Below are 23,260 nucleotides of genomic sequence, written 5' to 3'. Positions count from 1 at the left end.
TGGAACGGAGTGTTTTGTTTATCTCACTGTCACTGAGTGGTACCCACTCAGAGTACGTATGGTCCCTGTGACCAGACAGCAAGCCTCTGGGCTGGGCGCTCCCACTCTGGGAGAAGAGAACCAGTGGATCTCTGTATGGCAGAAGGATGGTATTCCATCATTAGCTGTGAGAGCTGGTAAATTCCATCTTCTGTATCGGCCCCTAGGCTCTATCTAGTTCTACATTTTCTCCATCTTAAACTTTATGGTGATAAAGTTGAGATCCGTTAAGCGTTCACTATTGACTTGTAGTATATCTAATTTGGTTGGCTGGGACACCGCCATTCCTACTGAAACCATGATCACAGTTAAAGATAACATTTCCATCGCTCCCGGCTTTCGTGGGCTGGTTGGTAATCCACTCCGCCTGTTGTGGTTTGAAAGTGAACCACGTCTCATTGGCACATGTGTTTTGATCACGTGGTCTCCAGCCAGTGGAAAGGAGAGGGAACCTCAGAGAGCAGAGGAAGTGGGTCACTGTGAGTGGGACTTGAGGTTCTGTAGAAAGAATGTGAGCAGCCACCTGAGGCTTCCCCACCGAGGTGGGCTGCTGCAGCCCTTCTTGAACCAAAATAAAGCCCCCCTTTCTTGAGTTGCTCTTCTCAGCTCGTTTGTCTCAGCAATGAAAGCTAGGCTTTCATTTTCTAGAATTCTGTACACACGGAGTCACACAGCATATGCACTTTTCTACCCAGTGCCCATCCATCGCAACTTCTCGCTCCCATTTTTCCCTTCTATTGAGGCTTGGTAATGAATGCCATGACAATTCCTGAAGAGAACTGTCACACCTACGTGTGGCTGAGGGCCACCTGCTTCATGGCCGTCCGAGGACTGGCCAGCACTGGCGGGTTTATCTCACCTCAGAGCTTAACCCTAGAACAAGCACCGTGCCAAGGTGCACACAAGCACAAGTGCTAAGGCTTTTGCCTTCATCTCTGTTCACAGAACTTGGGTCAAGTTCCTTGCGTTACAGAAGCCGTAGAACCGGTGCCTCCAGGGCACGAGCTCTGATAACCTTCCAAGACGCCTTGGCACTGGTGCGTGAAAAGCTGTGCTTTGGGTGGTGGTCTGAGTAGCCCTCTTCTCTTTGCTATCTGGCGTCTCTGTAAGGACTGCTCTCAGGGCTGAGGCTAGAGAAAAACACAGGTCACCTGTCTTGGATACAAAGTGCATGGAAGGTCTAAAATACTCAGCAACCCAGATGGAGTAATTTTTTTAAAATTAAGATAAATCCAGGATTAATAAGGCATTTTAAACAAGGGCAAGGCCAGTAGCAGGGCCACAGTGAGCTTGAGGTGGGAGAGAGAGAGAGAGAGAGAAAGGAAGCCTGTCTCTAAAACTATTTACATTTTCAGCCCAAGATACTCATGCGTTTTGTTTTGTCCTGACCTCAGCCAACCTTCTCCTGATATACCTGTGGTGCGACAGGCTGTCTGCCACTCTGAAATCATCCAGAATGTTCCTGGGCAGGACAGGTGAACTCAAAAAGACTCCTCAACTGATGTTCTCATTGTTTTTTCCTTTCCTATTGTGATTGGCCCATAAGCTTACTCAGAGATGTATACACTGGGCAACCAGAGTCTTGAATATTTTAAAAGGCCTCCACGAGGCCCTGGAAACTCAGTGTATCCACGCCATATCTGATTTCATGGACTTTTAACACGAAACCCAAACCATCTTATCTAAACAGACACACTGAAACCGCAGCTCTGATTAATGTTATCATTTAAAACACACACTGTACTCCTCAGAGGAGCAAACAGTGCCCGAGAGAAATCTTTATAAGGATGCAGCATGCCGTAAATGAGTCCGGTTAAACTGCAAATACGCACAGAACTGCTGGTGACGAGGGCAATTATGGTGGTTTTGAATTGTTCAGTTAACTGTTTTGGAGGAAAAACACCCTCCCCTCCCCAGTTACCCAGAATCCCCGTTCCTTGAGGGCTAGTAAGATGGCTCAGTGGCTAAAGTGCTTGCCATATAAGCATGCGGGTGGAGGGCGGACACCTGGGTCCTATGTGAATGCCACGTGGGTGCGGTGGTGCGACTGTGATCCCAGCACTCAGAATGCAGAGCTTAGGGATCCCTACAGTAAACTGACTAGCTGGAGCAGCTGTATTGGTGAGTGCTGGTTTTGACTGAGAGACCCTGCCTCAAAGAATAAGGTGAAAATGATCGAAGAAGTATTTCCAACACCACCCACAGGCCTCCATATGCAAATGCCCAGTATACAAACACACACACACACACACACACACACACACACACACATTTTTTTTTTAACACTTTGGATGTGTCATCTCTACTCGCAATGATAAAGTTCATGGCATCACAGCTGGGGAGATAGGAGCATACTGGTTTTCACCTTCCACACAGACAGCGTGAGCCAGGAGACCAGGAGCAAGTGTCAAATGAGTCTGTCACTTAGCCAGATTGTCAGCCACGGGCTAGGCGGTGTGGGAGGACGTGGCCAGACCAGGAAGGAAAGCTCAGCTCCGCTCACTCTCAGCTGCCTGACCTTAGCCCTTCCTGTAGCTGCTTCCTCAACTGTGAAATGAGCTTACTTCACAGGGTCACCGCGACAACAAGGCTGGGTAGGATATGGAGGGCGCCGGGCAGGAGCTCAGACTATGCTGTGCTTGTTGTTAACGCCTTTGGCACCCCCAGACTCATGGGTGTCTGACCTGACCCCCAGAGCACATCAGTCAAGGAAATGGTGACATCTGTAGTTATTTACAGAGCTGGGCTCAGAGGAGAGGGTCTGAGCGTCCCATGATCCTCCTAAAGGTACAGCTCATGCCATTTGCCAACCTTTTCAGGTGCCTGGTATCCAAGGCTGGCTGACCTGCCATTCCCAGGGATGAGTGATAATATCCCTTTAAGAGGCTCTTCCTTGCCAAGAAGAGGGCAGCTGACAACAATCATGGTTACTATGTATGGTTTTGCTCTGGACATCTGAAGAGATCCAGAGAAGAGCTTTAAAAGCTCACCCAGAAGTGGATGGTGCTCGGGAGGCGGGAGGAAGACACCACCCCCTGCCCCCCCTCCCCCCAGCTGTTGTGCTGGGATGGGTAACTTGCCTTGCTGAGGGCAAAGGATCCAGAAGGTAAACTGTGGGCAACACTTCCAGTCTTAAGCCTTTGTGCAAATACAGAAGAACAAACAGAAACTTTGCCCTCCAACGTGGGGTGGTAGGGTCTTCCAGTGCATCCAATTTAAAATGAGGTGGGGGGTGCCTTGATGTAGGGGAAGCTGTGGGAACCCCTCGAGTTCTGGAGAGCTGTAGGAGGGCCTGCCCTTTGAGACTCAGGACTTGGGAGTTAGGACAATTCCTCATCTGTGGTGTGGAGACCATCTGCTCCCTAGCGTTCCCGAGCAGAGGGGACATACATGATGTTGACAGAGCTCCTGCCATGTTGTCTGGGATCTAGGAAGGCCTTTGAGACTCTGGAGCTATTTTACTAGTTGGCAAAAATGGGGCCTTATAGGGTTATATAGTAAGCCACAGAGACAGCGATGGCATTCTGTGTATAGCTAAAGCATGTTAGAAAGTTTTCAAATTCAAGTTGGCCAACTGCCTACCACTGGTTACCAACTGGACCTGATGAATTGTTCTAGAAGCCAGACCCTGTCATTTGGGGAGCACTGGAGGGGTAGCATGTAAGGGTCCTTTGTGCTGAGAAGTAGAGGAGGCCAGCACTGAGGTCTGAGGCATCTCAATGCGAGTCTGGTGTTTCTCACTGTCACCCTAGGAATCCAATTAATTATTTTAACAAGGTTCCAAATGCCTTGGCATATGTCCCAAGTCCCTCGGAGTTTATGCCGGTTGTTTGTCCCATTGAACTTGTGGCTCACACCAAGAACATAAGTAAAACAAAAACAACTAATGAAACGACACAAACAGTTTGGGGGTTGGGATATGGCTCAGTGGCTTAAGAACACTGTTCGTCCTTACAGAAGGCCTGGGTTTGGTTCCCTGCTCACAACAGCTTCAATTCCAGGGGATCGAACACCCTCTTTTGACTTCCGAGTCCTCCGGCACACACATGTGGTAAACATACATAGACCCAGATGTACACACACCCCGCCCCCAAAACCAGGTTTCTATACCAAAGTGATTACCTGCAACTGCAACTACGCTTTTTCCTCCACGAAAAATAAACAGCTAAAAAGCGAAGTCATGATCCTAAATGCCTCTCTTATAGCAGTGAGAAGAGTTGGTTGAAGCTCTCTACAGAATAAAAGAAACTCCTTTTGCTACCAAAATTTCCCACAAATGTAGCTTTCTGGGCACGAAATCAACATAGAATCATACATTAAGCATTTCCAAAATGATGCTGGTGCCCTAGATGGGGTAGTTTTCTAGGCTGTAGTCTCTCCTGCAGTGAGTGGGGCCTGAGGCTGTGGGCAAGGAAAGGAACAGAGGAAATGCAAGGTGAAAACAGACAGGCAGCCTGAGGCCCCCTCACATGAACCAAGGCCGCAAAGCCAGCACGCTGCTCTGGGGGAGCACTTCCTGTTTCCATCTCAGTGGGAACTGGGTGCAGATGACAGGACATTAGGACAAAGTCACAGAGCAATAACCCAGAGCCCATGGAGTCCCAGGAAAGAGCAGTTTGCTTTGCTGAGACTGAGGGGCGAGGCAATTCGAGCTCTGTCAAGGGGGCAGGACAAGGTCCATTGTTCATTCGTGTGGTCGTGGGGCCATTAAAGTCTCGCAAGAGCAAAGCAGCTCTCGTCAACACTATGCAGCTTCTGCACACTGCGTAGTCTCAAACACAAGCGTGTGTTGCCGAAGACATCTGGCTAGTCTACTGGGAATCCCTCATTGAGCTCATCCTGTGCCTCTTTTTGCAAGGCACTTTCTAAGGAGTGGGATTTTAAAAGTCCCTCACACCAACTGCACCTCTTGTTAGCATACTGCCCCAGTCTGCCTAGCAACCCATGATGTCATCACCCACTTGCCACTAGGATTGGCCCTACCAAGATTATAAAAGGACAAACCCACCTCTCTCTCTCTTGGTCTTCTTCCACTCTCCTCTCTTGATTCTCTCTTCCTCTCTGGGTGCCCCTCCCACTTCCCTGCTCTCCCCTGCTCCATATCATATTTGTTGCCCGGCATCTTATTTTCCATATTTAAAACCTATTCTTTTCTTCAAAGATTCCATTCCACACTAATGCTTCTTTAAAAATCGTAGTTATAAACCTGCATGTGTGGTAAGGGCAGTAGGCTTATTATTATTATTATTATTATTATTATTATTATTATTATTATTATTATTATTATCATCATCATCATCATCATCATCATCATCATCATCATCATCATCATTATTTTATGTGGAGAACAATGTGAGGCAAAAGAAAAGAGAGGGGGAAAAAAAACCCTCCAGACGACAATCAAAAACATTACTGGGAAAAGAAAAGAAAAACAAAACAAAGCAAACCTCAATCTCAAAACAACCAAACCTAAACAACAACATCAAAACCCCTAGGGCCTTCAAGGAAAGGAGTCAACCCCGCTAGCTACTAGGTTGAAAAATTCTGCTAAAGAGGGGGCTATTTAAAATCATGTTCATAGGGTATCAAGTCTCTTCTTGGTAACCTTCTGTCCTTCCTCTGAGTGCCATCAGGTCTCCCCCTCCAGGGGACATGGTCAAAGGTGAGGCACCAGAGTATGTGAGAAAGTAATATCCCACTCTCCACTCTACTGTGGAGAGTGTTCTGTCCATTGGCTAGATCTGGGTAGGGGTTTAAAGTTTTACGGCCTGTATTGTCCTTGGCTGGTGCCTTAGTTTCAGCGGGACCCCTGGGCACAAATTTGCCTATCATGAACATATACAGGGGGAGGTAATCCCCCTCAGGAACAGTCATAGGGGAGGGGAATAAGGGGAAAATGGGAGGGAGGGAAGAATGGGAGGATACAAGGGATGGGATAACCATTGAGATGTAACAAGAATAAATTAATAAAGTATAAAAAAAATAAAATCATGTGATTTTTTTTTAATGCAGAGAAGGTGAATGCAGAGAAGCAAGGCTGCTTGAAGTGTTGGGGGGTGGGTGGGGTGGGGAGTCACGTGACAGCTCAGCCAGCACAGACAGAGGTTCACAGCATCCTCTCTTAGGCTCATGGATCATTTAGGAAGAGGAGGAGGAAAGAATGTAAGTAGAAGGTTTGGCTAAGGAGGGGATTCAGCAGGTGAAACAACTTCTTGCCGCTAAGCCTGATGACCGAGTTCAATCTCCAGGACCCACATGGTGTAAGGAGAGAGAACCAGCTTCCCCAACCCTCCACGTGTTTGTGGTGACGTGCACTGGGAGATGCCCTAGAGGGTCCTGGCTAAACTCAGTGGGTCACAGAACAAACAAACAAGACAGGCACCTGGGAAAGGGAATTATTAGAAGGAGGGGGTTGACAGGAATTGGAGAGCAATAGAAGAGCCTGTGGGGCTGGGGATAATCAGAATACCTCCTAGGTGCACTTATGAAATTGTCAAGAGATTGTTTGCTTCCACAGCCTTCCTTCTTTCGGAGCGTCCCTGAACAAACTGGTCTAAATTGCAGACTCCCCTGCCCCTCCCCCAACCGGGTGAACTTGCCAGGGGGAAAAGCAAATGTTCCCAACAGTTTACCCATCATTTTAGACACACTAATAAAGTCGGCAGGCCTGCAATTCCAACACTCAGGAGGCTGAGGCAGGGGGCGATGGGACATTCAAGGCCAACATGGGCTATAGAGCGAGACTCTTTGTCTCAAGGAAGAAATGACACAGGAGTAAAAGGGCTCGGTTGGTTAAGGCACGTGCTGCCAAGTCCCATGACCAGAGCTCGAGGCCTGCAGCCCACATAGTGGGAAGAGATAACCCAGACTAGCCAACAGTCCCCTGACCTCCACACATCTGCCCTGTTGTGTGCACACACTCAACAGAATTAATTAATTAATTAATTAATTAATCAACACAGTGCAGTGTAGAAAGGAAACAAAAGAAATTTAAAGACGTCTTAGGCCATCACTGCTGTCTGCTGCTCTGACTGAAAATGAGTAAAGGGTGTGTGACCTGTCTTGTGCTACCAGATGAAAAGCAAAGGGCACACTTGTGGGTGTGGCGTGTTAGAAACCTTCCAGGGCTGGAGAGCGGGGAACCTTCCAGAATGTTTATCTAGGAGGGAGGATATCATCTGCCTCTCCGAGGTCACGTTGTATTAGGCAAGGATGACTAAACGATGCTACTTCAGTCTAACATCAAACAGCATGGGACAATTTACATTAAGGAGGACTAGGAATCGCCCTCTGTGGGTCCGGAGAGCTGTAAGAGTTCTCGGGGAGACTGCACAGAGGGGTGGAGGATAGAAGATGGTGCTATGACCATCAGAAGGCATTTTGACTGGGCTTCTCTTTTCCCCTTTGAATGAGAAAACAAAAAGAAAAACCAAAACCCAGGCATGAATGTTTCCATTCATTTTGGAGTAGTCACGGCCTTCTCAGATGGATTTCTTTCTTTCTTTTCTGAGTGACCTTCAAATCCGAATCAGGTAGCACATTCTAAAAGAAAGCCAATACCATGGACGAAGGCAAAGGTTAAAGGGACTCTGAACTGGAGGACCAGACTGATAACTTGTCTTGCAAACTTCCCAGCTTGGCCAGCTTGGAGGTTCAAAAATGGATTTTCCGAGTGATGAGAACTTTTATCCTTGATACCAGGAAACAATACTGTCCATTTATTAATTTCCTAGGCACAGCCCAGAGCCCAGCACTTCGCAAGGCTGAGTGATTGGGCTGTGGTTGGTGTCCTAACCCCACCCTGGACAGGAAGAGAAAACTGGATGCAACCACCCACTTATGTTCCTGGCCTTGTTTTACCTGCCGTATGCGAAACGTCTGTCTTTGTGGTGATCTCCAAAGGTGTCCCAAAGCCTGAGAGAAATGCTCACTTCATCAACCACATCTCTGGACCGCTCCAGGACCTGCAAGGGGCAGGAAGGAAGAATGTGAGAGAGGGGGCATGGAAGAAGGGGAGGGTGGGATATGTTCAAATATTCCGAAGGGGGACACTGTTAGGATTAAAAACGAGATGGCATGCAATAGATAGGAATATGGAGAGATTAATTAATTATAGAAGCAAGCATAGGGAGAGAAGGAAGAGGGAGGGACGCCCAGGGTGGGGGGGGTGGAGAGAGAGAGAAAGAGAGAGAGAGGGAGAGAGAGAGAGAGAGAGAGAGAGAGAGAGAGAGAGAGAGAGAGAGAGAGAGAGAAAGTAAGAGAGCGATGGATGGGGGATTAGCGATGGATGGAGGGTTTGTACTTTTTATCCTGGGCATGCCCCCTCCCCAATGGCAACTGCAGGTGATGACGTCAGAGGTTGCTAAGCAACCTGGAGGCAGGTTTTGAAGTTGCTTATATGCTAACAGGCACCCCTCAGGCCCTTCCACCATGTAGCGGGACACAAGACAGCACTTAAATCACCTTCCCCATGGTATGACTCAGACTTCCTTTGTTTATTATAGCCACACCTTCAAGTTTATTCTTTTCTTTTTTTTCTTCTTCTTCTGCTATCAAACAGGTCATTTATTTTTAATCAGACTAATAAATAGCAAAGAGCAGTGATGAGTTAAGCATTATTTAAATTTTTTCTTCCTTTTTCTTTCCTTCCTTCCTTCCTTCCTCCCTCCCATTCTCCCTTTCTTCCTTCTTATCATTTTTCTTCATCTAGGCCAAGCTAGCCTTAAATTTCTCCATCCTCCTGTCTTAGCTTCTAGAGCACAGAGATTAGAGGCCTGGGCCACTGGGCCAGGCAATTCACTATTTGGTTTCAGCTTTCTGTTTGTCCTTGAGGCATGGTATTGAAAGTAGCTCAGGCTGGCCTGGAACTGGCTGTGGAACTCAGGACAAACCTGATGTACCTTACCTCCTGGCAGACCCGGTACTGGTCAATGGCCCACACAGTGGGCACATGGGTGGCCAGCAGCTGGTACTGGGTCAGTGTGGTGTTGCATGCTCGCGCACAGATCAGACGCGTCTTCCCCACAGCGTTGTCCCCTACAACCACGCACTTGATGGTCTCAACGTTGGGTCTTTCGTAGTCCATGTCAGTGTCCATTTATAAAGCTCTGTAAGAAGACGGTAGGCGGCACATTAGAGAAGCCGAGGCTTTCCACAGCAACTCACAACAATTTGCCTTTGTCCAGCCGCGTCCTTGGAGGTGCCCAAGCACAGGCAAGAAGTTTGCAAGTGAAACTCAAGCTTTCTTTTTATATCTCACACTAGAACAAAAACACCACACTGTTATTTTGACCCTGAACAGTTTATTCTGGTGAACGTGTTATTTTCTCCTTGGTTTTCTCTAAACATAACCTGCCTACTGCAGACCCGTCCAGGCACCGCTGGCACATGTTCACAGCTCCCGAGCTACACGAGTTGACCAGCTAATGATCCTGGTCACCTGTAAAGTTGAGCTTTGACACCTCTGCCCTTGGCTGCCCAAGAAATACTAGCTTCCTACCTCCCCACACCCCTGCTGCAGTCTTTTAACCAACCAAGGTCTGCCATTGAGGAGTTACGTGCAAGTTCATAGATGAAAACCAAAACACAGGCCGAACAACTGCCCAATACAGAACAGGAAGCTCTGGGTTGAACTGTGACGTGCTTATGAAATTAACTCACACCCATTCACTATTTATAGTGCCTGGACCCGATACAGCAAAGTATTTCGAGAGAGTTCACCAAAGCTAGCAGTACAAAAGTACTTCCTTCCCTTCGGGGTTTCCATCAGGGGATCTATCTGGAGCATAGGGTAAAGGCAGACACCAGGAAGGCAAAAGCTTGGGAGATCTTCCTGAAATACTGAGGGAGGTGAAGAGGCGGCGGCTGTAGACCCAGTGTGGTGGCTTACCCTCCAAACCCTGGGTTTCGTCCGGCCAAGGGAGGAGGAGTGTTAAGGTCAAGGCTAGCCCAGGCTCCGCCTCAACAACACAACACACACGAACAAAGCAAAAAGGACAGAGTCTCGAGAGAAAGAAGAGAAGCTGCGGTTACACCCTTATTTTCTGCAGCCAGGCCCTCCACACAGCAGAGAGCACACTCATCTTACTGTGGTCAGGAGGTTGCCAGATTTCTGTGAGTCGTAACTGGCCCTTTGAGATAGTTCAACCTGAGCAAATTGGTCAGGTGGTCGTTTTCATGGCTGGCAATTATTTTTACCAGCTGTGGTTAAAACAAAACAAAAAACCAAGAAGAAGGTTCAGAGTAAAGAGCCTTATGCCATATACCTAACTGCAACCTAGTAGAACTCAAGTCAGCTGACTGGAGGGGATTCATCTTTTGGATGGTAAAGACAGAGATGGAGAGTGTCCACCAATGCAGACACTGTCTTCTCACAGTTGGGTCTTGCCTGTAGGTGCAGCAGTCCTGCCCGAAGTGCTGTGTGGCATCCATAGCGAAATTGTCACCGGGAGTTGTGAAACCTGTGGGTGGAGAATGGCCTTTCGGGAAGGATTTGAGGGGGCAGATGTGTGGTTTTGGTCAGGATTTGGCCTGTGGTTCATGTAGCGCGAAGAGGCTGAAAATAGCAGTTCCTGGTGCTCTTTTTTTCTCTTTTCTTTTTTTCATCTTGAGCACAAAAACCAAAGTCTGATCCTGATGATCAGAGAGGTGTGGTAGCTCCTTCAATTGATCTCTCTTTTTTCCTTTTTGTTTTTTTTGTTTTTTTTTGTTTGTTTGTTTGTTTTTGTTTTTTTGTTTTTGAGACAGAGTTTCTCTGTGTAGCCTTGGCTGTCCTGGACTCACTTTGTAGGCCAGGCTGGCTTCGAACTCACAGAGATTCCCCCTGCCCTCTGCCTCCCTGAGTGCTGGGATGACGGGCATGTGCCACTGTGCCCAACTTCAGTTGATCTCTTTACCAGTCTGTCTTACAATTCTATGGCATTTTTATTCCCTTGTTTAACAGAAAACTGTGTAGCAGAAGCATAGATTTGGCACTGGATGAGCGATTCTTCAATACTCGATAGGGTATTATTATTATTATTACCTGGTGTCTAGAGACCAAAGATAAATTTTGCTAAATGTACCCAATGGTTGGGACAAAGGCACGACCAAGGATCATGTGATTCAATGACCCCAAATGGTGGGGTGAACAGTGGTTCCTGAGCTGGAGTGAGTTTGAATCCTAAGCTACTCCTTTCCTATCCCCCAACACTGGGCGGGGCTTTACTTCCTTATTTTCAGTCTTTTTCCGAAGGCAATCACAGCAAAATCCACCTCCTACAGTCAGTGAGAGAGTCGAGTAGACTGATGCTTAAGTTCTGGGTGTAGCCCTTGAGTCCCTGATAAAGAAGATGGGTTCTTTCAGGGGACATGGAAAACAGAGTCAGAGAGAAGGCTTTCACACACATCCATCACACACTGGGTGCTGACAGAGAGCTCCCCAGAGGATGGATTTTTGTGAACGCCAACTCAAGGATAACTCTCTGGAGACTGAAGGCTGTTAAGACAAGAGGAGGAATAGCTAGCTTACACACACACACACACACACACACACACACACACACACACACACACACACCCCAAATCAAAACAATAGTGCTTATTTGACAACATCCTGGTGATGTTGCCAAGGGGGTGGGGTCAAGCCAGTAAACCGGCTTCATCTGGAGCCTATCATGTATGTCTGTTTGAAACTGAGGCACATTGCCTTGAACGTTCTAAGTGGCGGAAAAATCTCAGTCTTTGTCAGCAGATTTGGTTCTGATTTTGAAAGACAGATGATTTAGAGAGAGGCTTGAATTTAAGGACAAGTAAGATAAGAAACTAAAGATATAGAATTGGTTTTCTTGTCAGCCAGGCAACGTGGCTCTTACAGATGACCGAAGAGGACTTCCCAAGTCACGTAGATCATTAATATTCTGGTGACATAAATAGCCACGTTGCTTTTACATACATATGTGTTTGAGGTGGACAGAAACCCATTATGTTTCATATTCAGGCTCTTGCTGCAAAAAATTGTCCTTGATTTTTAGGTCATATTTATATAATTCTAAAAGAAAAAAAAACCCTGGATGTCAAAGGTAAAAACAAAACAAAACAAACAAACAAACAAAAAAGCCCGCCCATTGCTGGGGCTCTAATCCTAGCAATCTATTTAGGGTCAGAACAAACTGACTCACACGAGCAGGAGAGGGTCATGGATGAGGGAGACTAAGTGGCAAAGTGGAGTTTGCTGCTCACAGCCCCACCCAGGCCGCAGAGGTGGAGTTTGCACTACTGAACTCCCCAACAACCTGAACATTTCACTCAGAGTAAAGATTTGTTTTCTATGTATATGACAAGCCAAAAGAGTATTGTAATAATTCAGAACTACAGCCAGAGAGGCAAAGTCATGCCGCCCCAGTGCCCCAACAAATCAGCTGCTCCTAAGTTACAGACAGACAGACAGACAGACACTCAATCCTGGAAGCAATTGCAAAAAGAAGCAATTTTACCCTTTTCTACTTGCAATGGGTTTTGGTCTGTTCATCTACACGGTTTGTGGCTGAGTGAGTTCTTAGGACCATCTGGGTAACTGCTGTCTGCTTACAGTGGGAGTGATAAAGAGCGGCCATTTAACAGACTTAGTACATTTCACCTTTGTAAATCCTGCTCATCTGTTCGAGCACTCTTTTGGCTTTAGATATCTTGAGGAGACTAGAGTGGTGGAGGCAGCAGCTGTAAACCCGGTGACCAGTCACTGCAGTTCCTACCTGAACAAGCTCGGAGGACGCGGAGGCTGAGGGTTAAAACGAGACTCCGAGGCGTCTGCCCACCCTGTCTGGATGTCAGAAGTGGTGAATTTATTTCACAGCTGGCAAGTAAGCAGGCAGATGTGGTGGCTGGCGGCAGAAGACAGCTAGAGGAAACGGCTGTGGGTGCCCAGTGTCCACTGTTCGTGAGATGGACCTGCATTCATGTGGTGGCCATAGTCCTCACGGTCCCCAGAGCTGTGTCACTGGTGTGGCCATCCCAGGCTTTCCCTGCTGTTACTGGCACGGTTTGGGCTACGGGCCACTCCCTCTCAGGTTGACCCCATCTCTGCTCTCGGTCCACAGGATTGGTTGTTCTATGCTCCAGCCTTTTAGCTTCCTCGCTTCAGTGTCTATGGCTCTCTTCATGCTCAAACCACCCACCCCTTTGGCTGCATTTTTGGGGTATTGCTGTCACCAGCAGCACCTTACCCTCTCCCATCCCGGCCGGATGCCAGCCAGCGTCCCACAGTCAGTACAACAAAGCCAGGACTTCGCAATACACGGCAGTCACCTCTCCCCCAGCCGAGGGGCCATCCCTTGCTCTTCCCCTGTAACTTGGGCTAGCCTTGTCATCTCAGACCTCAACACTGCACAGTTTAGCCTCCCAGTGGCATCCTTGAATTCTAAGCGCTGTTTGGGACCCGACTACGTGTCTCATCCCTTCTTCCGCCTTTCCCCCACTCCTTGCTTATCTGTAAAATTCTATTTTATTTTATTTATAATTTTGTAAAAATTGAATTTTATATAAAATTTTATACCTTGAAACTGTTTTCAGGTATTACCTCCAGAAGATATCCCAACTGCCCTTCCTTTCCAGGGACCAGTTTGTTCCGCTGCCTCACTAACAGATGCTCAGAGCAAAAGTGTCTAAGGTTTCATATCGACTTTAGCTAAAGCTTATACCTCCCGAACGCCCACCTCATTCACTCAGTAACATCACACATCTCTAGAGCTTAGCCGTGTGCTAATGTGTGATACACTTCATCCATACGCCATCCCTAACTGTGCCCTCTGGTCCAAAGTTCCCTGATTTGACTGTGACGCACATTCGCTGTCTCTGTCTCTCTGTGTCTGTGTCTGCCTGTCTGTCTGTCTGTCTCTCTGTCAGCCCTGGGGAAAACAAAACAAAACAAAACAAAAAACCCAAAACCAAAAACAACAACAAAAAATGACAACCATGTCAGAACATGACCTCAGCTCCTCTGGCATCTTCTTCAACCCAATCATCTTCCTGTGGTAGGTACCTTGCCCACCTTAAGCCCTTGAGATGATGGTCTCTATGGTGCCTGGTCTTTCCTGATGAAACAGGCTCCCAAGAAAAGTGTCACCCTGTGGCCTTAGAGTCTGGTCCCCATAATTCCACATAGAGAGGAAACTCCGGGATAGGCCTGTTTGTTCAGTGCACATAGTTCAGATGAGGCTGCACGACTCCTCAGCCATTAAGAAATTCAGATCTTAGGGAATGTGGGGGTGGGGGTTTGTCATTTGTCAAGGCCAGTTCACCGTGGGTTCCTTAATTAATTTAGAGCAATCACTGTTGGGCTGTGCTGCCTCTCCCATCATCACTTCCTCTGCCTCTCTTGAATTTGTTATTCTGATCAAGGCCCCAGGAGCAGTTTGCTTAGAAGTAGAAGTTGAAACTGCCAGCTTCAGGCACAGGTAGCTTCCTGTGAGAAAGAAATAATCCTTAACAGAAGAAATTGTTTATGTTGGTGAGTAGCAAAAAAAAAAAAATATCAGCAGAATAAAGATCCTGGTATTTGAGGAGTCTGTTATAAAGAAAAATGGAGAACTTTCTATTATTGACAGGAATAAAGGGAAATGCTGGGAGTTGCACAAGAGAGACTGCCAACTGCTGACAGCCTAGCTTCCATTCTGCAGAGGGTGCTGGGCTGTACTCTTCTATTTGCCAATCTACGCAGGCAGGGGCTGTACTGCAGTACTAGTTCAGCCTTGGGGTAGGGGCAATCCGGGCCAGACTAGCCCTACCAGTCAAGGCTGCTCAGACTAGGTCTCCAGGGGGAAAAGTCACCCAAGTCAGCAGAACTGTCATTTCCATCCACAACATTTTAAATTTCATTAAATGTTTTGGTGAGAAGAAAATTAAACAACAGGATGCTGTTCAGGGGCAGGGGTGGGAGGCTGGGTGAGCGCCAGGAAACCCAGGGAAGTGAAGCGGTGCTTTCTTAACACATTCACTCATGGACCTTCCTTGAGTCCCATGATAACAGCAAGGTCAGTGTGGGAGATGAGCCAGGAATGGAGATGAACTTTCTCTTCTAGCTCAGCTACACTTAAGCTGCCCACACTGAAGAAAAAAAGAAAAGGCATTACAAAACTTGAAAGATAAGCCGGGTGTGGAGCGCATACCTTTAATTCCAGCACTCAGGGAGGTAGAGGCAAGTAGATTGTTGTGAGTTCAAAGCTAGCCTGGCCTACAAAGCGAGTCCAGGATAGCCAAGGCTACACAGAGAGACCCTGTCTCTAAAAACCAAACCAAACCAAACCAAACCAAAACAAAAAAACCACCAGCCAACCAACCAACCAAAAAAATGTAAAAGATGGGCCAGTGAGATGGCTCACTGAGTAAAGGGCTGAGCTCGATTCCTGACAGAAAGAGAGAGCAGACTCTCAAAAGTTGTCCTCTGACTTTACACTTGATTGTTGGCATGTATATGTGTAAGTCTCTCTCTCTCTCTCTCTCTCTCTCTCTCTCTCTCTCTCTCTCTCTCTCTCTGTCTTTCTCTCCCTCTCTCTCTCTCTCTGTCTCTGTCTGTCTCTCTCTTACACACACATACACACACACACACACACACACACACACACACACACACACACAACGTGAAATTAAAAACAAAACCTTAAAAGATGTACAAAAATGCTGCATTTTGGTAGTACACACCTGTAAATTCTACCTTTTGGGAGGACGAAGCAGGAGGATGTCAGCTTTGAGACCTGCCTAAGCTACACACAGACCCTGCCCCACCTCCTAGCCTGAAATTCCAGACTAGATCTAACCACCCCAGCTTGGGCTTTGTGCTTCGTTCTAGTCTCCTCGGCCTACGTTCTCTTACAGGTAGGCCATGGAACACTCCCTTGGATGGCTCTGCTTACGCTGTGGCTCATCCTCACCCATCCACTGAAACCGTTTTCTACTTCCGGGCCTTAGGAAAACCAACCTCAGACGTCTCTGAAGGCCTGTAGGGGTATAGGAGTGAGTGACTGAGTCAAGGGGCAGGCTTGCTCTCCAGGACTTCAGAGTCAAATGCATACTGAATTGCTGAGTTCCCAGAAGACTGTGAAAGGGAGAGAGAGAGAGAGAGAGAGAGAGAGAGAGAGAGAGAGAGAGAGAGAGAGACAGAGACAGAGACAGACAGAGACAGAGACAGAGAGACAGAGACAGAGACAGAGACAGAGAGAGAGCAAGAGAGAGCGAGCCTTAGTGTAGGCTTGCAGAATAGGCCTCTATGAAGAGGCTCTGTTTTCTTGCTGCCTGAAGTTGAGAGGCTCCGAGTTACAAGGCAGAAAGCTCAGGAACTCTCCAGTGGACAGGGCCAGGAGAAGATAGTGTGATGGGCGGGCATGGGTCAGGTCACCCACCCCTTTAGTCCACAGCCAGGAGTTTGGAGTTACTCCGAATGCTCTGGGAAAGCGGCTAGTGTTTCCGCAGAAGAACACCAGGCTCTGATGGGCTTTCAGAAGATGCCACTGGTATCACAAGGCTGCAACAAGAAGAGAGAGAAGAAAGGGCAAGGGGACAATGACAGAAAAGATTGTCTCTAGTCCAGGGTGGGATCCTATCAAGTAGACAGGCCCCAAAAGTCTTTCCTCATACACTATCTTCTGGGGTGTTTATTGCATGCCAATTTGTAAGACAGATAATTACATTTTTATATATTCTGATTATACCCCCCACCAGAAATACACATTTATTCTCATTTTGAGATAGGGTCTCATGTAGCCCTAGCTGGCCTCCACCTCAGTATGTAGCGGAGGATGACCTTGAACTTCTGACCCTCCTGTCTCTACCTCCCTAGTGCCAGATTTATGCCTTTGGGCTTTATGCACGAGTACTCTACCGACTGAGCCACATTTCCATCTCTAGACTACACAGTTTTTTGTTGTCAGAACTTTTGTCTTTTAATATTTAAGTATTTTCACAGTACCTTACCCACATGCACCTTTCAATAAACGTTGAGGCGGGCACAGAAATTCAACTGCCCCACTCTCCTAGGAAATATGCCTCTGTCTCTGCCTCTGCTGGCTGGTTGTTAAGCGCAGTGGCCTTGAGAGTAGCATGTGGCTAAGCCCATGGTGGGTGAGAGGAACACTTTAAGGGACATCTGTTGTGGCCCATCTTGAGAGCAGTGCTTGGCAGGTGGCATCACACCCACTACTGTCCCCCAGCGGGAAGGGCATCCGTTACCATGGCAACCATGAGGCTCAAGATCAGGTCCCTCCACCAAATGGCAATTCAAGGGACAAAGAGTGTCAACAAACACAGGCAGGAGGCGCTAAGGGATTTATTTGGTTGGGAACAAGAAAAGAACTGGGTGGGCTGACTAATGTTCTCTAACACCTATCGCCGATTGATAAATCTTAGCAATAGTTACATATAAAGGTACAGTAAAATTCTCATTGCCTTTTGGACATTAGCAACATGCTTCAAAGGGTTTCCAAGCCCTTCTCGTTGGGTCACTACCGGGCTACAAAAGAGAAGGAAGGAGGCATATGAACCAGTGAGATACGGAGAATGGCTCTGCAACGGATAAGGAGGCCGCGCCACAGAGTGCAATTAGCTGGTTTCGATTACAGTACCAGGAAGAAGGATGGGGAAGAGCCATAGGCCAGAAATTGAAGGACACCTGCCAAATCCCTTCCCTGGGGCCAAAGCGAGGAATTTACTCATGGCCCGGGGCTGGTCCGTTTCAATGGGAAAGAAGCAGTCCCAGCAGTAGATGGCATGTTCTTCACCATTCATAACAGCAATGGAGTCATGAGAGCTGGAATGACCTGGAATGTGGCTAGGGCCAGTGGAGGGCCTCTGAGAGAGAACGTGTTGTCCTGAGCATGGCGTAGCCCATGGCCTCCTGCTGAAGATGGCCAGATACAGAGATCTGAGCATGGAACGGAGATTTCTGGTCTGTCCCAGCTTCCCACTAGGCCTTGCCATCTAGATCACTGCTTCTCAGCTTTCCTAATGCATCGTAATATAGTTGTAGTTATGATGACCTCCAACCATAAATTAATTTTCGTTGCTACTTCATAACTGCAATTTTGCTCCTGTGATGAACCTTAATGCAAATCCCTGTGTTTTCTGAGGATCTCAGGTGCTTCCTGTAAAAGGGTCCTTTGACTCCCCCTCCACCCCCCCCCCCCAAGGGGTGGTGACCCACAGGTTGAGAACTGCTGATCTAGGTGCTGTGAGGGGTGTGGTGGCTGTAGTGCAAGGGCAGGGAGGGATGGTATGAGGGGGCGGTTTTCAAGTGGGAACGAGCCTTGGAGACTCTTCTGAGCTGAGATGCTGCTCACTTCTGTCCTCATCTCACTCCTCCAGTGTCTCTCCATCTGTCCCATCCATACTCAATGGCTTCTGTCTTCTCTGGAACTGGGTGGCTGCTGGGAACTCTGAGCCAAGGCCAGCCAGAGGGACTTAGCATATCCTTCCGTCCCCAGCCATTCCGTTTTTGTCTTTGCTTTTAATGGATGGAGGGAGACACATGAGGCCTGTTACAAAACCCAGAGCAGATAGATCTTCTATGAGAAATAACAGAAGAAAAGACGATGAAAAACACCGTGTAAGCAAATAGCAACTGAGGTTATGCAGGTAACGAAACTAGAGAAACGAAGGCAGCCTGTGAAGGACATAAGAGGCTCCTTGTTAAAAACAAGACAAGACAAAACAAGACACACGGGAGGTAGTAAATAGCAGAAGTGAAAAAGCGGCTGGGCTCGTGAGTGGCAGGTGGAACACAGAAACCCTTCCACATGCAGGACTGAAGGCTGCGATGGGACCGCAGCTGATGAAAGGGCTGCGTGTCAAAACACGTCTCCCAGGTCATATTTGTTCTGTAGAACTGATGGAGCAAAGGGCAACTTGGTAGACCAGAAGAGAGGAAGGTAAGCTCCATGTGGTGTCATGAGCACAGATTTTCAGCACTTGGGAGGTAGAGGAAGGGTTTCAGGGCAGCCTGGGATATTAATGAGAGAGGAAACAAACAAACAAACAAACAAACAAACACAGTTGGCCTAATCAGTTTGAATCAGGCTAGGAAGTTGTGTATATGGAAAACTTATCTCTGAAAGATAACTTGGAGAGTTAAAAGAGGCAATTCCTAACAAACACATCAAAGCGATAACAAATTTGATAACGAATCAAAGGGTACACGGTACACAGGAAGAAAACGGCAGGCTCAAGAAAAAGCTCACAGAAGTCACTGAAGCATGTGGTAAGCACAGAGTAAGAGTGAAAATGAAAGAGCATCGTACCTGGGATTTGAGTGATAAACAAATGAGTTGGTAGGCATCCCCAGTGATTTCAAATCTATAGACGCCAGCGACCCTTCCTTCAAGTATGATTAGCACACATGGGATCATAAGGATCAACTAATCCCCACCTCCACCCTCACCCTCCACCCTCACCCTCCACCCCCACCAAGAGGACAAATCATATGAACCAAATATGTTGGTCACAAATACATTAATGAAGGCCTCAGAAGAAAAATCTTTATGATCACCGGCCCTTGAACGCAGACTTGAAGGGACCACTTCCTGAAATGTCCATCTGAGGAAACATCTCTATAACCGTTCAACACATTGGCGAAGATGTATCTGCCATGTCTTTACTAAGAAGAACAAAAGTCAGGGTCTGAGGAAATGGCCCCCTCGATAGGGGCTTGCTGCACAGGCTGGAAGATCCAAGTTTGATCACGAGCACCCACAAAAACTCTGGGCTCAGCCACGAGTGCCTGTAATGCCAGCACTAGGAAAATGGAGGCAGGAGGACCCCTGGGGCTTTCCTGGCCAGACAGACTAGCAGAACCCACAGCTCCAGGCTCGGTGAGACCCTGAGTCAAAAGGAATTGGATTGAGGAAGACACTGCTGTCAACTTCTGGGTTCCACACATGTATATACACACATGTACATACACTATATTACACACACACACACACACACACACACACACACACACACACACACACGAGACAAAGCAACCCAAATCTATAACAAGTGGGATGAAACTTAACAAAGGTGCTTGCTGTGTGATCCTGGGCATTTTCCTTCGTTCCTTCGTTCCTTCGTTCCTTCGTTCCTGCCTTCCTTCCTTCCTTCCTTCCTTCCTTCCTTCCTTCCTTCCTTCCTTGTGTCCTTTCCCCCCTTTTCCTTGACTCCCTGACCCCCTTCTTTCTTTCAAGACAAGTCTTACTGTGTTGCTGGAACTCACAGCAATCCACCTGCCATTGTATCTGCTTCCTGATTGCTGGAGTTAAAGGCATTTACCACCACAGTTGGCATGAGCAAATTTCTAAAGGCAAACATTTCTCTCCTTTGTAAACTTGGGATAGCCCCTTCAGGAGCTTGCTTCCAATTAGATGATGCTTACAAAGTACTGGAGTCACGCACACCTGGCATCAAGATAATACCCTGGCAAGCCTCGTCTCAGGCTGGTGATGAAGGTGTGTTTCTGTGAGTACAGGGGTGGGGGTGGGGAGGAGCAAAACACTCAAGGGAATACAGTAGGGCCATGGAACATAGTAGGGCGGTGATCAGAAGCACAGCTGAGAGCTCTGTCAAATGCACCAGGAGGCATAGCCAAAGAGCAGGGGGGCCCCTCCTTTCCTTGCAAAGAACCCCATCTCAGTGATGTGGCATGGCCCACCACAACAGGCAAGGGACTCTACAGAGAAGTGCTCTACGCAATGTGTGTGAGTCTCACAGCCAAACCCTGAAAATATTCCCCTCAGAGTTCTGGTCCCTCGGGTTTGCTCTTCCCTGGAAGCCACTGGAATGTCAGCCTATCCGGCCCTCTGTCTCTCCTTGGGACACCCTTTCTTTCCTCCCACAGGAGTAGACATCGTCAGCTTCCTGCCCTTCCCATCCATCACGTAACATCCAGTGCCGACTTAATGGACCTTCCTTGAGCTCCAGCCTTGTTGGTGAGCAGCGCTGTTCATATATGACCACTTGAAGTGTGGTTATATGGAGACTATGTCCCTGTCGTCTCGGAAAACAACATCAACTTCTTCCATCGCATCAATGACAGAGAACATACTGGAAGGAAACAATGAGCTGACAGCAGCAGGTGCCGCTGAAGGAAGCATCCACCACTCATTCCTATCGTTTCTTTCAGTGTGTGGGCGCGCGCATGCGTGCTCTCGTGTGTGTGTGTGTGTGTGTGTGTGTGCATGTGTGTGTGTATGTGTGTGTGTATGTGTGTGCATGTGTGTGTGTATGTGTGTGCATGTATATATGTGTGTGCATGTGTGCATGTATGTATGTGTGTGTGCATGTGTGTGTGCATGTGTGTGTATGTGTGTGCATGTATATATGTGTGTGCATGTGTGCATGTATGTATGTGTGTGTGCATGTGTGTGTGTGGTTATCAAGGCAGGGTCTCCTGATGAGCCTGCAGCTCACCAATTTGGCTAGGCCAGCTTGACTCAAGGGTCAATCTCTCTCTGTGTCTGCCAACTGCTGAGGTTACATGTGAGCCACCAGGCCTGCCTGGCTTTTAATGTGGGTGCTGGGTATGCCAATTCCTGTCTTCACACTTGTGTGGCACGTGCCTTACGGACCAAGCCATCTCCAACGCACTGTTCTGGCCACCTATCTACTTTTTTGTTTGTTTGTTTTCACATTTTTTTTTACAATGTACTTATATGACCTTAAAAAAAACTGGTCCCAAATTCACATGCTATAAATCTTATTCATTTAAAATATATAATTTATTGTTTTTTAAAAATTTCCCGAAGTTAGACAATGACACTGATATATAATGGCAATGCATCATATTACCCTCTCTGTCCCCCAAAACAGCTTGTAATCCTGTCAGTCTGTCCCAGTTGGTGCTTCCCCCAGCCTTGGCCACTGCTCATCTTTCTGTTGGTAAATTTGCCTGCTCATGGCGTTTCTCATGAACCATCCTGCAGTCTGGATTCTTTATCTTTCTTCTTCTTCTCAGCACAGGTTTTCAAGTTCATTCATGTGGCAGCTGACAGTAGGACTCCGTCCTTCCGTCTTCTATGGTGGGACAGTGCTTTTTACATGGCCTGCTTTTTTTTTTCCTTTCTTTTAGTACAAGGTCTCATTTATGTAACCCTTGCTGTACTAGAACTCACTGTGTAGACCAAGATGGCCTTGAACTCCCAGAGATGTGCTTGCTTCTGCCACCACCAGTGCTGGGATTAAAGTTGTGGGCCACCACATTTGGTGTGCATTACTTTTATAAAGGAAAATATTTCAGGTTTTAAAAAATATAAGGACTATATAAGTGTAACCATGTATTACTAATTAAACTGAGTGTGCCTATATAAACCAATTATAAAATTACTTTTATTACTATTATCAGTGGTGTGTACGTGTATGTGTGTGTGTGTGCTGTGTATGTTTGTATATGTGGTATATATGTGTGGTATGTATGTATGTATATATATGTGTGTATGTGTGTTTATGTTTCATATGTGTATGGTGTGTGGTTTGTGTGCATATGTGCACGCATAGGTCAGAGGACAGTTTGTGTGTCCTGCTTTATGGTTCTCTTCCTTATTTCTTTTAGACGGGGTTTCACTGAAACTGGGGATAGGCTAGTGGCTTGCAAGCCCAGAGATTCCTCCTGTTTCTGTAGCCACAGCACTGGAGTTACAGGCCAAGAGGCCATGCTTAGCTTCAGGTGGGGGTCCTGGGATGTGAACTCAGGTCTGCATGCATGGATAACAAACATTCTTTCCAACTGAGCCATTGCTCAAGCCCTTAAAAGTTATTTATTATTTTTTTTTTTAAGTTTTGATTTTGATGTGTAGATGGTTCTGAGCTTCCAGGTGGGTGCTGGGAATCGAACCAACGTCCTTTGCCAGAGCTTGAGTGGCAAGTGCTCCTAACCTCTGAGTCATCTCTAAAAGTTATTAGAAAAATCGTGTTTGTAAACTGCAGCTAGTTTGTTTCCTTCTGACATGGGCTTTCAAATGGAAAAAAAAAAAAAAGAAGAAGCAGAAATGAAAATGATATTTTGCTGAATACCAGACACAGAAAGAGAACTAAATAAAAAGACAGCCGAGGCCACTTAGAACAAACACATACACTTCTATTTCTGGCAGAAGAGAAAAAAGTCTTGGCTTTGAACATTTGAGCATCCAAAGAAAATATTTATGCTAACAGAAATGAGCAAATTGAAGAAATTAGAAAGCAAACGTATCCTGCAGAAATCAATCACAGTCACACTATTTTAAGC

General features: G+C 47.0%; 1 protein-coding gene across 7 annotated transcripts in view; it reads right to left on the bottom strand.

The window, feature by feature from the left end:
* The window catches only part of RHOBTB1 (Rho related BTB domain containing 1), a 114,078-nt gene that overhangs the window by 31,300 nt on the left and 59,518 nt on the right, over positions 1–23,260 (bottom strand). For 6 of the 7 annotated variants that reach the window (XM_084751992.1, XM_084751993.1, XM_084751996.1 and 3 more), the window contains 2 exons: positions 8,945–9,146; positions 7,900–8,003 (listed from right to left, as the gene is read on the bottom strand). In XM_084751992.1, coding sequence (XP_084608118.1) covers positions 7,900–8,003; positions 8,945–9,136 — 296 coding nt within the window. In that variant the 5' untranslated portion in view covers positions 9,137–9,146. Of the gene's footprint in view, positions 1–7,899; positions 8,004–8,944; positions 9,147–16,412; positions 16,535–23,260 lie in introns of all 7 variants that reach the window. The other variant, XM_084751997.1, reaches the window with a different exon arrangement.

Source organism: Acomys minous (assembly GCF_964271855.1).
Source record: "Acomys minous genome assembly, chromosome: 13".
Lineage (NCBI taxonomy): Eukaryota > Metazoa > Chordata > Mammalia > Rodentia > Muridae > Acomys > Acomys minous.
The sequence above is the reverse complement of the archived record's forward strand: the minus strand, read 5'-3'. Positions and strand labels throughout refer to the sequence as shown.